General features: G+C 48.9%; 1 protein-coding gene across 1 annotated transcript in view; it reads left to right on the top strand.

The window, feature by feature from the left end:
• LOC120037589 overlaps positions 1 to 16032 on the top strand; it is a 26388-nt gene extending 10356 nt beyond the window's left edge. The window contains exons 7-9 of the mRNA XM_038983587.1: positions 5042 to 5183; positions 8481 to 14721; positions 15034 to 16032. Of these exons, the coding sequence (XP_038839515.1) occupies positions 5042 to 5183; positions 8481 to 14721; positions 15034 to 15044 (6394 nt within the window). The 3' untranslated portion in view covers positions 15045 to 16032. The remainder of the gene's footprint in view (positions 1 to 5041; positions 5184 to 8480; positions 14722 to 15033) is intronic.
• The last annotated feature ends 1118 nt before the right edge of the window (positions 16033 to 17150 follow it).

Below are 17150 nucleotides of genomic sequence, written 5' to 3'. Positions count from 1 at the left end.
GATACGGTAATTGCTAGCCGTGAGCAATTTATGTTGCTTGCACTTAGTTGTATCTGGGTTGCTCTGTGTCAACCTAAACACATTGTCTGGGACTTAGTTGTATCGCAAGAGATAGAAATCGATCCTATATCACACAACTGACTTAATGCAATATCCAATCAGTGAGCAGAAACAAGTTGACGCGACTCGTCGTATGGTTCTGTTTGGAACTCTGACCCCAGTTGTCATAGCTGTCGGTTCTGCTGCAAACTGTGACGGAAGAGGCATACCAAATGGGACATGTAGAAAACATTGTTGAGACAGAGTGGCTAGTCATGGGGTACGTAGGGTGGCTAGTCATGGGGTACGTAGGGTGGCTAGTCATGGGGTACGTAGGGTGGCTAGTCATGGGGTACGTAGGGTGGCTAGTCATGGGGTACGTAGGGTGGCTAGTCATGGGGTACGTAGGGTGGCTAGTCATGGGGTACGTAGGGTGGCTAGTCATGGGGTACGTAGGGTGGCTAGTCATGGGGTACGTAGGGTGGCTAGTCATGGGGTACGTAGGGTGGCTAGTCATGGGGTACGTAGGGTGGCTAGTCATGGGGTACGTAGGGTGGCTAGTCATGGGGTACGTAGGGTGGCTAGTCATGGGGTACGTAGGGTGGCTAGTCATGGGGTACGTAGGGTGGCTAGTCATGGGGTACGTAGGGTGGCTAGTCATGGGGTACGTAGGGTGGCTAGTCATGGGGTACGTAGGGTGGCTAGTCATGGGGTACGTAGGGTGGCTAGTCATGGGGTACGTAGGGTGGCTAGTCATGGGGTACGTAGGGTGGCTAGTCATGGGGTACGTAGGGTGGCTAGTCATGGGGTACGTAGGGTGGCTAGTCATGGGGTACGTAGGGTGGCTAGTCATGGGGTACGTAGGGTGGCTAGTCATGGGGTACGTAGGGTGGCTAGTCTTGGGGTACGTAGGGTGGCTAGTCTTGGGGGTACGTGGTCTGGCCAGTCATGGGGGTACGTGGTCTGGCCAGTCTGTCTTGGGGGTACGTGGTCTGGCCAGTCTGTCTTGGGGGTACGTGGTCTGGCCAGTCTGTCTTGGGGGTACGTGGTCTGGCCAGTCTGTCATGGGGGTACGTGGTCTGGCCAGTCTGTCATGGGGGTACGTGGTCTGGCCAGTCTGTCATGGGGGTACGTGGTCTGGCCAGTCTGTCATGGGGGTACGTGGTCTGGCCAGTCTGTCATGGGGGTACGTGGTCTGGCCAGTCTGTCATGGGGGTACGTGGTCTGGCCAGTCTGTCATGGGGGTACGTGGTCTGGCCAGTCTGTCATGGGGGTACGTGGTCTGGCCAGTCTGTCATGGGGGTACGTGGTCTGGCCAGTCTGTCATGGGGGTACGTGGTCTGGCCAGTCTGTCATGGGGGTACGTGGTCTGGCCAGTCTGTCATGGGGGTACGTGGTCTGGCCAGTCTGTCATGGGGGTACGTGGTCTGGCCAGTCTGTCATGGGGGTACGTGGTCTGGCCAGTCTGTCATGGGGGTACGTGGTCTGGCCAGTCTGTCATGGGGGTACGTGGTCTGGCCAGTCTGTCATGGGGGTACGTGGTCTGGCCAGTCTGTCATGGGGGTACGTGGTCTGGCCAGTCTGTCATGGGGGTACGTGGTCTGGCCAGTCTGTCATGGGGGTACGTGGTCTGGCCAGTCTGTCATGGGGGTACGTGGTCTGGCCAGTCTGTCATGGGGGTACGTGGTCTGGCCAGTCTGTCATGGGGGTACGTGGTCTGGCCAGTCTGTCATGGGGGTACGTGGTCTGGCCAGTCTGTCATGGGGGTACGTGGTCTGGCCAGTCTGTCATGGGGGTACGTGGTCTGTCATGGGGTACGTGTCTGGCCAGTCTGTCATGGGGGTACGTGGTCTGGCCAGTCTGTCATGGGGGTACGTGGTCTGGCCAGTCTGTCATGGGGGTACGTGGTCTGTCATGGGGGTACGCGGTCTGTCATGGGGGTACGCGGTCTGTCATGGGGGTACGCGGTCTGTCATGGGGGTACGCGGTCTGTCATGGGGGTACGCGGTCTGTCATGGGGTACGCGGTCTGTCATGGGGTACGCGGTCTGTCATGGGGCACGCGGTCTGTCATGGGGCACGCGGTCTGTCATGGGGCACGCGGTCTGTCATGGGGCACGCGGTCTGTCTTGGGGCACGTGGTCTGGCCAGTCTGTCTTGGGGGTACGTGGTCTGGCCAGTCTGTCATGGGGGTACGTGGTCTGGCCAGTCTGTCATGGGGGTACGTGGTCTGGCCAGTCTGTCATGGGGGTACGTGGTCTGGCCAGTCTGTCATGGGGGTACGTGGTCTGGCCAGTCTGTCATGGGGGTACGTGGTCTGGCCAGTCTGTCATGGGGGTACGTGGTCTGGCCAGTCTGTCATGGGGGTACGTGGTCTGGCCAGTCTGTCATGGGGGTACGTGGTCTGGCCAGTCTGTCATGGGGGTACGTGGTCTGGCCAGTCTGTCATGGGGGTACGTGGTCTGGCCAGTCTGTCATGGGGGTACGTGGTCTGGCCAGTCTGTCATGGGGGTACGTGGTCTGGCCAGTCTGTCATGGGGGTACGTGGTCTGGCCAGTCTGTCATGGGGGTACGTGGTCTGGCCAGTCTGTCATGGGGGTACGTGGTCTGGCCAGTCTGTCATGGGGGTACGTGGTCTGGCCAGTCTGTCATGGGGGTACGTGGTCTGGCCAGTCTGTCATGGGGGTACGTGGTCTGGCCAGTCTGTCATGGGGGTACGTGGTCTGTCATGGGGGTACGTGGTCTGTCATGGGGGTACGTGGTCTGTCATGGGGGTACGCGGTCTGTCATGGGGGTACGCGGTCTGTCATGGGGTACGCGGTCTGTCATGGGGTACGCGGTCTGTCATGGGGTACGCGGTCTGTCATGGGGTACGCGGTCTGTCATGGGGTACGCGGTCTGTCATGGGGCACGCGGTCTGTCTTGGGGCACGCGGTCTGGCCAGTCTGTCATGGGGCACGTGGTCTGGCCAGTCTGTCATGGGGCACGTGGTCTGGCCAGTCTGTCATGGGGCACGTGGTCTGGCCAGTCTGTCATGGGGCACGTGGTCTGGCCAGTCTGTCATGGGGCACGTGGTCTGGCCAGTCTGTCATGGGGCACGTGGTCTGGCCAGTCTCTCATGGGGTACGTGGTCTGGCCAGTTTCAACATGAACGGCGCTAACTAGCTCATCGCATTTATGAAACCGTGATCTGATGTATGACCGGATTGGATGTTGCATTACAATTGAATTACTTTGTGTATCAGCAAAGTTGCTTGAGACGGTCACCTGCATCTGAATAGACCAAGTGGCTTCGTGGGTCCCCCGAGTGGCGCAGCGGTCTGAGGCCCTGCGTCTCAGTGCTGGAGACGTCACTACAAACACCCTGGTTCAGCGGTCTAAGGCACTGCTTCTCAGTGCTAGAGACGTCATTACAGACACCCTGGTTCAGCGGTCTGAGGCCCTGCTAGAGACGTCACTACAGACACCCTGGTTCAGCGGTCTGGGGCCCTGCGTCTCAGTGAGACGTCATTACAGACACCCTGGTTCAGCGGTCTGAGGCCCTGCTAGAGACGTCACTACAGACACCCTGGTTCAGCGGTCTGAGGCCCTGCGTCTCAGTGCTAGAGACGTCACTACAGACACCCTGGTTCTGCGGTCTGAGGCCCTGCGTCTCAGTGCTAGAGACGTCACTACAGACACCCTGGTTCTGCGGTCTGAGGCCCTGCGTCTCAGTGAGACGTCACTACAGACACCCTGGTTCAGCGGTCTGAGGCCCTGCGTCTCAGTGAGACGTCACTACAGACACCCTGGTTCAGCGGTCTGAGGCCCTGCGTCTCAGTGCTAGAGACGTCACTACAGACACCCTGGTTCAGCGGTCTGAGGCCCTGCATCTCAGTGCTAGAGACGTCATTACAGACACCCTGGTTCAGCGGTCTGAGGCCCTGCGTCTCAGTGCTAGAGACGTCATTACAGACACCCTGGTTCAGCGGTCTGAGGCCCTGCTTCTCAGTGCTAGAGACGTCATTACAGACACCCTGGTTTCGAATCCAGGCTGTATCACAACCGGGCCGTGATTGGGAGTCCCATAGAGCGGCGCGCAATTGGCCCAGTGTGTCCGTGTTAGAGTTTGGCTGGGGTAGACTGTCCATTGTAAATAAGAATTTGTTCTTAACTGACTTGCCAAGTTAAATAAATAAAGGTTAAATTAAAAAATATATATTTAAAAAATAAATACACAGGCTTTATTATTGAAGTGCTGATATGTATTTCTTCTGCTTGTTCTTTGGCGTTTGGGGTTTTCTAGGCCTGGTTACCGTTCTGCACCGTGTGATAAGTTTGGGGTTTTCTAGGCCTGGTTACCGTTCTGCACCGTGTGATAAGTTAGGGGTTTTCTAGGCCTGGTTACCGTTCTGCACCGTGTGATAAGTTTGGGGTTTTCTAGGCCTGGTTACCGTTCTGCACCGTGTGATAAGTTAGGGGTTTTCTAGGCCTGGTTACCGTTCTGCACCGTGTGATAAGTTAGGGGTTTTCTAGGCCTGGTTACCGTTCTGCACCGTGTGATAAGTTAGGGGTTTTCTAGGCCTGGTTACCGTTCTGCACCGTGTGATAAGTCTGGGGTTTTCTAGTCCTGGTTACCGTTCTGCACCGTGTGATAAGTTAGGGGTTTTCTAGTCCTGGTTACCGTTCTGCACCGTGTGATAAGTTAGGGGTTTTCTAGGCCTGGTTACCGTTCTGCACCGTGTGATAAGTTAGGGGTTTTCTAGGCCTGGTTACCGTTCTGCACCGTGTGATAACTGTTGACATTAAAAGGGGCTTTATAGACAACATTGGATTTATTGATTGATCGATCTTGGACCACTTCCTACTCCCCCGTTGGGATCTGATTTACAAACCAGTTTAAAAAAAAAATTGAGTCAACTAATGAATAAACAGACTTTTTTTAAAAACCCAGTAATAATTAACCTTTTATTAAATGAAGTGATTTTTTTATAATTTTGTTATTGAATCACTTCCTCTTCCAGGGATTTGGTGTTCGTATGGAGTCGACTCCATCTGCGGGTCAAGCCTTCCAAGCAGGCCTTCCTGGAAGAGAGTCACCGGTTGATGCTGTCCGCCACCAACATCAGATCAATATTCTCTTTCATCAGAGTGATCCTTGCAGAGGTGAGCCAGGAACTCCTGTGATTGTTGATTTTATTGCTAAAATTCCAGCTGCCATTTTGTTTGTTCAGATGTAACGGAGTTGTTGTGGAGGATGTAAAAAGCTGTTTTTGATTTGGGTTGTACCTCGCTAAGGTGGTTTGGCTTAGGTCAGCCTCCAATTCGGGGCCCGTGCTGCGTCTCCAATTCGGGGCCCGTGCTGCGTCTCCAATTCGGGGCCCGTGCTGCGTCTCCAATTCGGGGCCCGTGCTGCGTCTCCAATTCGGGGCCCGTGCTGCGTCTCCAATTCGGGGCCCGTGCTGCGTCTCCAATTCGGGGCCCGTGCTGCGTCTCCAATTCGGGGCCCGTGCTGCGTCTCCAATTCGGGGCCCGTGCTCGTCTGGTACTCTTATGGCTGCAAGCCCTATATCGGGATCAATATGACAACAGCCAGTCCAAGTGCAGGGCGCCAAATTCAAAAACCATAAATTTCATAATTACAATTCCTCAAACATACATGTGTCTTATATCATTTTAAAGGTAATCTTGTTGTTAATCCCACCAAAGTGTCCGATTACAAATAGGCTTTTCAGCGAAAGCACTACAAACGATTATGTTAGGTCACCACAAAACTAAAAATAATCACAGCCATTTTTCCCAGCTAATGATAGCATCACAAAAACCAGAATAGAGATAAAATGAATCACTAACCTTCGATTATTTTCATCAGATGACACTCATAGGACTTCATGTTACACAATACATGCGTGTTTTGTTTGATTCAATTCATATTTATATAAAAAAAATCTGAGTTTACATTGAGGCTACAAGAATCACTAAATGCAAAAACATCAAGTGACTTTGCATAGCCCGTCGTTTCAACATACATACTCATCATAAATATAGATGATAATACAAGTTATACACATTGAATTATAGATATACCTCTCCTTAATGCAACCGTTGTCAGATTTAAAAAAAACTTGAAGGAAAAATAACTGCACGCTATAATCTGAGACGGCGCTCAAATTAGCATATCACAGCTGCGAATTTAGCATCACTATAAACAACAAAATATATCATAAATATTTCATTACTTTAGTTGGTTTCGATCGGAAAGCAGAGCAGAAACTCCAGGTCCACAATAAATGTTTGTTTTGTTCGAAAAAATCCGTTATTTATGTCCAATTGTTAGCGCGTTTGGTAAACATATCCAAACGCTAATTCTGGTCAGCTTCATATCAGACAAAAACTTCAAAATGTGATATTACCGGTCTAAGAAACATTTCAAACTAAGTACTGAATCAATCATTAGGATGTTTTTAACATATAGCTTCAATAAAGTTCCAACTGGAGTATTCTTTGTTCTCTTCGTGAGCCATGGAACGGCAGTGGCTTGCATGAGGAAGTGGAATGTTACGCGGGTGGCTGCTTGATGGACACCTGACTGATTCTGCTCTCATTCTCTCCCACAACACCATAGAAATCTCATTGGAATTTCTATTGATTGCTGACATCTAGTGGAACCCCAGTCCTACGTCATTTGGACTTCTTTAGGGACTCTGTTAAATACAGACAATCTCAGATTTCTGACTTCCGGTTTTGATTTCAATTCAGGATTTTGCCTGACAATATGAGTTCTGTTTATCTCAGAGAAATAATTCATACAGTTTTAGAAACTTTGGAGTGTTTTCTATCCAATATTAATAATAATATGCAAATATTAGGAACTATGACTAAGGAGCAGGCTGTTTGAAATGGGCACCTTTCATCCAAGCTACTCAATACTGCCCCTGCAGCCATAAGAAGTTATTAACTTGGACAGGGTTGGCAGGTCTGCTCTTGTTAAGGTCAACAGCATCTTCAACTTTTAACCAGTACCAGGATATTTAACTAGGTTAAATCTGGTTGCCTCTGCCAGGAGGATAAAACGTCGCCGCAAGACACTCCACCCGGCAAGCGAAAAGCCAACTGACATTTACTCCTGAGGTGCTGACTTGTTGCACCCTCGACAACTTTTGTGATTATTATTATTTGACCCTCCTGGTCATCTATGAACATTTGAACATCTTGGCCATGTTCTGTTATAATCTCCACCCGGCACAGCCAGAAGAGGACTGGCCACCCCTCATAGCCTGGTTCCTCTCTAGGTTTCTTCCTAGGTTTTGGCCTTTCTAGGGAGTTTTTCCTAGCCACCGTGCTTCTACACCTGCATTGCTTGCTGTTTGGGGTTTTAGGCTGGGTTTCTGTACAGCACTTCGAGATATTAGCTGATGTAAGAAGGGCTATATAAAATAAACTTGATTTGAATAACCTCAAGCACTCATCAAAATTCACAAAGAAATTAATTGACGGAAAAAAAGAAGACATTTAGCAATGTCCGTCAGTCTCTGGACTTGAACCTCATTGAAAACATGTGGGTTTTGAATTGAAGAGGGCCATCCATAAAGCGCAGATGAAGGATATCAAGGATCTGGGCAGATTCTGTATGGAGGAGTGAGCTAAGATTCATCTCAATGTGTTTTCCACTGATTGAAAAAAAAAAAACTACTTTTTTAGAGAACGGCTCAGTGCTGTTGTCCTCGCAGGGTGAGGGATTGAGAAAAATGCAATTTCAGAATGTGTGAGGATTTAACATGATTTTTGATTGACTACCTCGTCTCTGCACCCCACACAACTAATTATCTGTAAGGTCCCTCGGTGAATTTCAAATACTCTCAAAGAAGGGCACCTATTGGTAGATGGGTACTTTTTTTTTTTTTTTTTTTTTAAACAGACATTGATTATCACTTTTAGCATGGTGAAGTTATTCATTACACTTTGGATGGTGTATCAATACACCAAGTCACTACAATAATACAGGCGTCATTCCTAACTCAGTTGCCGGAGAGGAAGGAAACCGCAATGAAGCCAATGGTGACTTTAAAACAATTCGTTTTAATGGCTGTGATAGGAGAAAATTAAGGATGGATCAACAACATTGTATTAACTCCACAATACTAACTTAAATGACAGTGAAAAGAAGGAAGCCTGTACAGAATAAGAATATTCCAAAACATGCAAATCATTTTGACCATGTGTCTTTGAGACAAAAAAATACTACTTGTTAAACAATCTCTTTTCTCTGAGAAATGGTATTCGTATATAATAAACAATTTGCTCAGTATTTGTATGTTTGATTTAGTATTTGTTTCTCATCTTTATCAAGGGTGCCAATAATTTTGGACCTGACTGGGTGTGTATGTATGTATATAAAAATGTGTGTATGGCAGGGGTAATTCACTGACCCCCTTCTGTTCTATTTCTGTTTTGCTCTCCCAGCTAGGAAAGGATGGTCTCCAGTTTTGTGTGGAGCTCTGCACCCACTCCCTCCAGACGAACCCCTGCGACGACGCCACCAAGTCCCTCATCTACAAGACGGTAGCCTACCTCCTCCCCAACGACCTGGAGGTCTGCCGGGCCTGCGCCCTCCTCGTCTTCTTCCTGGAACGCACCGTGGAGGCCTACAAAACGGTGTTCCTCCTCTACACGCACCCCGACCAGGAGTACCACGCCGAAGCCGGTCCCATCGGGAACCACATCCGCTTTGAGATCCTCCAGACCCTGAAGAGAGGTCTCTACTTCGATCCAGAGTTCTGGAACCTTTTGAATCTCCGGACCAACTGCCTGAAGCTGATGAGCGAGAAGAAGGCGGAGTTGGCGATGATGATGATGGAGGAGGATGATGGGTGGGTGTCCAACTACTGCAGCACCGCCACCAAAGAGCCCTGTTGCAGCTGGAGCGCCGACCTGTCAGAGCGTGTGCAGCCTACACATGTAGAGACTAAACCAGTACAGACTAAACCAGTACAGAAACACGTTCAGATTAAACCCTTTCACCAGGTAACGGCGCCCAAAAGGCGGTTCCAAAAAGAAGAGAAGAATCACGGTTCCACGGCGCCAGCGGCAGCCAAACGTGTCAAAGCTCAAAGGTTGGAAAAGACCTCTGTTGTCGAGCCGCAGCAGCTGCCTGTTAATCATGTGACGCCGGTGACGGCGAAAGCTAAGATAGAGAAGCTGGCTGAACCCCCTGTTGTCGAGGAACAACCTGTAATAAAAAGAAGAGGGAGGAAGCCAGGGCCAAAGCCGGGACCGCGGTCATCTGTCAAAACAACAGAGTCGTCAGCCGAGACCTCCTCTGTCAGACGGTCCTTCAGACAACTGGACATGGCGCAGGAGAACCTGGCCAGGCAAGTCGGTCATAGACCACATAGGCACATGACCAGACTCTCGGAGAAGAAACCTCCCAAACGGAGGGGTAGGAAACCCCGTTGGCTACTGGAGGGTACGTTTCAGGCTGAGAACAGTGCTCCCCGGAAGGGTCGCCAACCAGGGAGGAAACCTCCACAGCAGAAGACCCAGCAGACACCAGTGGACAAGACCAATAAGACTTCTCAGTCTGGTGCCGCTGTCAAGGAAAGCACAACCAAACAAAAGAATGCCGTGACCTCACAGAATAAAATGGCGGGCGCTCGTCTAACAGCTCCGAGGGAACAGGAAGGTAAACGTCAGAAGGAGATTCCTGCTACTAACCACCTACCAGCAGTATCTCCTGCTCATGACTCAAAGCTGGAGGTCTCCCTACCTGACAACGAAATATTTGGGTTCTTCCATGAGGATTATCTCAGTAGGCAAGGACCGGTGACTCTAAACTGTGATAAATCTAAGGCACCAATCCAGGCACAGTATCGGGTGAAGGATCGACTCGGAGAGGTGGTTATCCTTTCCCCTCAGAATGCCAGTCTCTTCATACACCAGTTGCACAACTACGCCCAGACGCCGAAGGCGGAAGGTGTCACGTTGAATACCGAAACCTGTTTGTTGAAAGCGACAGATGTCCGTCCCTCCCTAAACCAAAGTTGTCTGCCGGTGTCGTGTGACGCTTCGGGGGTATTTTACCAGACGTCTCCAGTGGAAATGGAAGTTGAGGTCTCCTCACAAACTGTCCAGGCAACCGCCACTGATATGACTTTCACACCACAAGGTGGAGCTGTCGAACACATCGAAAGACCCAAGAATGAGGAAGGATTCTCTACTGATGCTCAGCAAACATGTACTCCATCTGTTCTCGCAGTGAATGTCATTGTTCCTAATAACACAGGAAGAAGAACAAATACGGATGTAACTGATGTTCCAAGGGAACCAACGGAAGTTACGAATATTCCAAAAAAGCAAACCGCTTCTGAAGTCAGGGATATTTTAGAATCGTCCAGGAAGTCCGAAGTTACTGATATTCTGAAAGAGGCTATGGATATAGCAAACATTGGTGTGGATGAAGCAATGATGGATGACGGTGACACTGGCAGCGTCCCTGGAAAGGAAACTCGGGAGCTTGTTGTTCTTACGCCTTTCTGCTGGCTGGCTAATACCTCAATGGATGCGTTTGCCAAAGAGTTTGAAAAGTTTGCCAAGGGTCCGGATTCTGATGTTGTCGTAAAGCAGGAGTCAGTGATACCACATACCACAGATAATGTCTCGCACAAAAAGTTGGAGATGACATTGTCAACGGTCTTACCACAGACCACAGATAATGTCTCGCACAAAACCTTGGAGACGACATTGTCAACGGTGTTACCACAGGCCACAGATAATGTCTCGCACAAAACCTTGGGGATGACATCGTCAACGTCTCCAAAAGTCATCCCTAAGGCCGTCACAGACCCAGTGGTCCTTGAACACACTTCAAAAGTAACCAAAGTCCAGGACACCCAACTGGACATTAAGGGTACCTCACAAAACATGGAGCCGGAGGATATCTCAATGGCCGCTGAGAGCTTCCCACAGTTCACTGATGAGACCCGGCAGCTTGAGCACCCCCTGAAAGCCACTGTGGGTACTCCAGAGGACCCTGTGGACTCGACACAGGACAATGACACCCCTCAGATCACTGAAGCCCCCCCACAGAATACACAGGACATAGGACAACTCCCAGAGGACACCCTGAAAGTCACTTTCACTGAAGTCACCCCACAGGCTACTGAGGACTGCACAAAAGCCACTGTGGATACTCCAGAGACTGTGGACACACTACCACAGAACATAGAGGAGGACAGCTTGGAGGTAATTGAGGATGCCCGGAAAGTCACTGTAGACAGCCAGGAAGTCACTGTAGATACCTCCGAGCACATTGAGGATGCCCTACAAATACAAAACACTGCAGACACCCTACAGGGCACGCCACAGCTCACAGTGGATGCCCCAATGGTCGCTGAAGAGCTCACCAAGAACACACGTGGTGCCAAACAGAACAATGGGGACACGCCAAAGCTGCATGAGGACACCCTACAGGACACACCTGTCACTGAGGACACCCCAGGAGTCCGTGAAGAGACGTCACAGGAACCCAAAGATACCTCAAAGGTCAGCGGAGATACCCCGAAGGTCTCTGAGGACATCCTTAAAGTACATGTGGATACTCAGAAGGTCCCAGAGGACACCCCACAGAACACACAAGTCAATGAAGACACCTCAATGGTCACTGAAGATACCCCACAGGACACGCAGTACAATTCACCGGTCACCCCGAAAGTCACTGAAAGTGCTCACACTCCAAAGGTCACCCCAAGAGTCCCTGAAGACACGTCACAGGACCCCAAAGACGCCTCAAAAGTCACTCAAAACTCTCCACAGAAAACACAGGACACCCCAAAATTCACTAAGGACACCCCAACTGTCTCTGGGGATATCGGACAACATCCCGGAGATGGCACTCCACAGGAAAATGAGAACAACCCACTGGCATATCGCTGTAGTCTCTGCAACAAGGTTTTCAAAGGCAAACGTGTTATAGCCCACGCCATGTACCACTTCCGCAGGGACCAATGTATGTTCTGTAGGATGCTGTTCAAAAACGACCTGCTCGCCATGATGCATCTATCCCAACACATCGACAAGTTGAAAAAAGGAAACCTACCGCCTGATATTGAGGAGGTTCGTGAGAACTGTAAAGCTGGGATGTCAGACACGCCTGGACGTTCAACGCAGAGGGGGAGACGGGGACGCAAGAGGATCCCTGTAAACTCCTCAGAGTCAACTCCTCCGGATTACAGGAAGCTACGGTCGACCAATAGGATCTCAACTGACTCTCAACCTTCACCAGAGACTAAACTCGCAACAGAAGAGTCTGAAGGCAAGCAGTCGACGCAGAGGGTCAATGGACAGAGGGGCAGAAGACGAGTTAAGGTTGAAGGAACTGAGGGTGATGGTGATGCTCGGGCAGAGGAACAAGAAAAGATCAGTAGGAGGCAAGAGGAGGAGCACTCGGCTCCGGAACAGAGGGAGGAACCCGTGGCGATCTCTACTTCTCCGGCGACGACATCGACAGGTGAACAAGGGGGAACCTATTCCTCTCCTGTGATGAAGACTTTGGAAGAAGAGGAGAAACCCTGTTCCTCGGCAAAGACCATGGAGGACAACGCAGAATCTCAGCCTGTATCGGTAAAACAGGACAGGCTTTCAGTTTCCCCTCTAGAGACCTCAGTTCAGGGTAAAGAGACTCCCGGCAGCTGCCCTGTGGAGGGATGCACAGAGATATTCACTGGAAAACGTCATTCTCTCCTCGGACATATTCTGGACGATCACCGCGGCGACGCCAAACCCTTGGAAACGACGTTCCGTCACGGGAATGGAAAATGCAATATTTGCAAGAAGCCCGTTTTGACTTTGCAGCATTACCAGCACCACATTGTATGGCACGGAGGATATCCCAGGCATCCCTGTCTACATGATGGGTGTAAAGCCCGGTTCAGTGCAGCGACAGAAATGAGGAACCACGCGAAGACCCACCAGCCCCTCCTGGCAGTGTGCTGTTTCCCAGGTTGTCGGGAGCGCCTGGCTTGTCTTCCGGAGCTGAACCGCCACGAACAAGAACACTATCGTCTTCCGAAGGAAGGGAAGGATGAATCTGTTTTCGCTACCCTCGTCACCAATACCACCTCTGTAAAAGTGACTAGACGGTGTAAGACGAAGAGGAATAAGCTACAGAAGATGCAGGGTGTAAAGAAACGATGGCCTCTTGGAGAAAAGGAGGGATCGGCAACTGACCTCACTACTACTACTACTACTACTGTAAAGGTAACCAGGAAGTATGACTTGACCAAGACGTTGAAGAAAACACAGGTTATAAAGAAACGGAATGTTCATAGAGACAAGGACCCTCGTACTACTGACCTCTCTACCGTCTCTGTAAAAGTAACAAATAAGTTGAAGAAATTGCAGGTTAAGAGGAAACCGTGTGTTGGTAAGAAAATGGACGCTCCAACAACTCCAGTCACCACGGCCAATGAAAAGGCGGAAAAAGTGAGCAAGAAGTTAAAGATGATTCATAAGGTAAAGAAAGCGTGGGCCGTAAAGAGAGAGAACGTTAGCAAAGACAATTATACCCCAACTGGTCCAACCACCTCCGCCACAATTACCGCCACTGAAAAAGTTACCAAAAAGCTACAATTTTTAAATAAGTTGAAGAAAATGCTTGTTATTCAGAAACCGAACGTTAGCAACGAAAAGGATACTCAACCTGGTCCAGCCACCGACACGAAAGTGACAAAAAAATCTAAGGTGACCGATAAGTTAAAGAAAACACAACTTGTAAAGAAACCGAGTGTTGGAAAAGACCCCAGGAAGATGTCAGCTGTTAGCACAGACGAGGATACCCAACCTGTTCCTCCCACCGTCGCTCCAACAGTCACCGAGAAGTTACCCATGGTGACAGAGAAGGTGAAGAAAACACAAGTTCTAAAGAAACAAATAGTTATCAAGGAACCCAAGAAGACATCAAAAAAGCCCTTGAAGTCAAAGACCTCTGGTCCAGAGAAAGATGTTAATAAAGTCACAGACGTGCTGGGAAGTAAAGACATAGAAGTGGTAGAAAGTAAATCAAAGGAAGAAGATAATAAACCATCGGTAGAAACATCAGACTCGACAGCTAGCAGTGTCTGTGACCAGAAGATGGTTAACGGACATTTAAAGGTCATCACTAAAGAATCACCAAAATACCAGAAAAGTCTTAAAACAAGCACAGTTTCCAAATCAAAGAAATGCGAACCACGAAACCATAAGCCTGCTACTCCCAAAACCCCTACAAATACTTCCAAAACCCCTACAAATACTTCCAAAACCCCTACAAATACTCCCAAAACACCTAGAAATACTCCCAAACCCCCTACAAATACTCCCAAACCCCCTACAAATACTCCCAAAACCCCTATCAAGGAGGAAGCGAAAAACTCTACATTCTTTGGGAAGATTAACAACAGGCCATACATCCGGCCTCCGCCCACGGCCTACCTAGACGAGAGGTACACCACCATGCCAAAACGCAGGAAAGAGATGTCCTGGACCACTCGTCTCTCTCCAATGCGCCCGGACCTGGTGGTGGAGGCATCGGGGACCACGGCTACACCGTTGGTCTGTAGGAGGCGCTGTGCCAAGTGTTTCTTATCCTTCGACAGCGGAGAAGAGTTGCAGACGCACCTCTCGCTGAAGAAATGCACAACCCTTTTCGGTTTCGACTCGGACGAGGAGAGTAAGTATAAGATTGTGGACTTGACATATTTGTCTACTTCAGGGATTTGATTTCTCGTTGTTTGATTGAATTTAAAAACATTATTTGAATGATAGTTAATACAAGGTAATTTAGGAGCTGTTTCCGGACACAGATTTAAGCCTAGAAGTCATGGATTTAATAACAATCACAATGGGGAATCCATCAAAGTATTTTTAGTCCCGGACTAGGCTTAATCTGTGTCTGGTAAACCACCCTAAAGTGTAGTAGATTATAGAAATGATTTTAAATGTGATTTTCCTCCATATTGATTGTGGTTTACTATTGATTCAGGTAGCTGGTGAAGCTGATGGACAAGAGGACATGATTGGATGTGCTGCTATGGAAGGGGGGTGTGGGGGATGTTGATCCCCCTCCAAAAACCTGCTAGGAGTGTTGAACCCCTTTCTACCCTGCTACCTTACTGAGGGACGACCAGGGTTTACAGGACTCTTAACATGACTTGCTGGCTAGTCTGGAACAGCCATGCCAGGCCTCCTCTTGTGACTGAGGCTGGCTAGTCTGGGACAGCCATGCCAGGCCTCTTGTGACTGAGGCTGGCTAGTCTGGGACAGCTACAAACAGAAGACACCTCTCTCAACCCTGCTACCTTATTGAAGAGGATTCTTAAAGCGTTAACTCTTACATGACTTGCTGACTAGCCTGGTGGGATGTGACTGAAGTTGGCCTCGGCGGCTACAAACAGAGGACGGAGAACACTATTAAGGGTTGTGACCATTCTTCCATGCTCTGTCTCCCGTGGTCATAGGAGTAACCTACGACCTTTGAACCCTGACCTAAAATCCAAAGTTCAGGGGATTTTGATTGATCGACCAGGAAGCGTCTCTAAAGCCTAAAGGACTTATGAGGCGGACACTATGAGACCCGGCAGGATGGTCGGATAGTTAATATATTCTATGTTTTCATTTGTTTTTACCGTATTTACTTTGGACTGAAGAAGTGCCTGGAACCAACCTGCTACTTCCTGCTTCTCTTCTATTGGTCAATGGTCTAGGAGTTTGTGTCCTAAAATGGCATATTATTCCCTCTATAGTGCACTACCCTATGTGGGCCCTGGTCAAAAGTAGTGCACTATATAGGGAATAGTGTTCTATAGGGCCCTGGTCAAAAGTAGTGCACTATATAGGGAATAGGGTGTCATTTGGGCCACGGAGACTTATTGCCGGGGGTCAAGGAATGACTCTTGAAGCTGTGAGAACTGATGTTATGCAGGGATGTTAACTATACAAAATGTTCAGATATTTAACACACTAAAAAAAAAAAAAAAAAATATTGCTTGTCTTTTTTTTGCTTTTGCACTTGTCACTTAAACCCCAACCCCCCCCCCCCCCCCCCCCCCCCCCCCCCCTAGTGAGTTTAACAGTCAAACTGCCAGGGGGAAGAGGCTCCAAAACCTCTCCTGTGAATTATATGATCTACGGCCACAAAGCAACAACATGTGTATTTAGAGAGCATGTGGTAGGCAACCGGTAACTGTCCAAATAAAGGAAACCCTTGAGTAAATGCGAGGATACAGAAGTTTGTGTGTGTGAGGTGCATTTTCCTGCCGTGGTCCAGGTCCGCTTGTACAATCTATGCCAAGGTGCATTGAAGCTATTCTGGCAGCTCGTGGTGACACAACAACCTATTTAAGACATTTATGTAGATGTTTCCTTTATTTTGGCAATTACCTGTATTCGATCAAATTTTAACCAGTTATTATGATGATTATTTTAACACTTGATCCTCTGACTAAATTATCTTCTCTGGTGTATTTTGAACATTGAGAGCACGCTCCTGTGATTGGAAATCATTTATTTTTATAACTCAATATTTTATATATATTTTTTTGCCTCTTGGGCCAAGCCCCTGACTCACACAATCGACCCGTCACATTTATTTATTATGCAGTTTATTTTATTAATCAGTTACCCAATCAAGGCAGGCCCCCCCCCCCCCCCCCCCTCCCCAGTTACCCACGTGGACGCCCCTGCCTCTTCTCTCCCCCGTCTGATAATTAGCAGAGCGGCAGCAGGCTGTCTAAAACTCATTGACAGCGGGCTCCTGAATCCTGTGGTTGGCGGTTGCAGTAAAAAAAAAAATACAAAACTCTATCTAATATATACTGTATATAAGTGTCTTGGGGGCCCCCCCCACAGTCCTGGGCCCAGGGGCTTCAGCCCCGGTAAACCCCTGCATTAATCCGGCCCTGTATGTAGGGAATAGGTTGCCATTTGAGACAATTGTGTCTGCAATGTGCAAAGTGTCTTTTTTCATTTCCATATTACTGCTTAAATGTACTATAATACAAACAACCTGTTTGAACATATTTTGCAATCAATCAATCAAGTTTATTTTATATAGCCATTCGTACATCAGCTAATATCTCGAAGTGCTGTACAGAAACCCAG

The sequence above is a fragment of the Salvelinus namaycush genome, unplaced genomic scaffold (assembly GCF_016432855.1).
Source record: "Salvelinus namaycush isolate Seneca unplaced genomic scaffold, SaNama_1.0 Scaffold1766, whole genome shotgun sequence".
Classification (NCBI taxonomy): domain Eukaryota; kingdom Metazoa; phylum Chordata; class Actinopteri; order Salmoniformes; family Salmonidae; genus Salvelinus; species Salvelinus namaycush.
The sequence above is the reverse complement of the archived record's forward strand: the minus strand, read 5'-3'. Positions and strand labels throughout refer to the sequence as shown.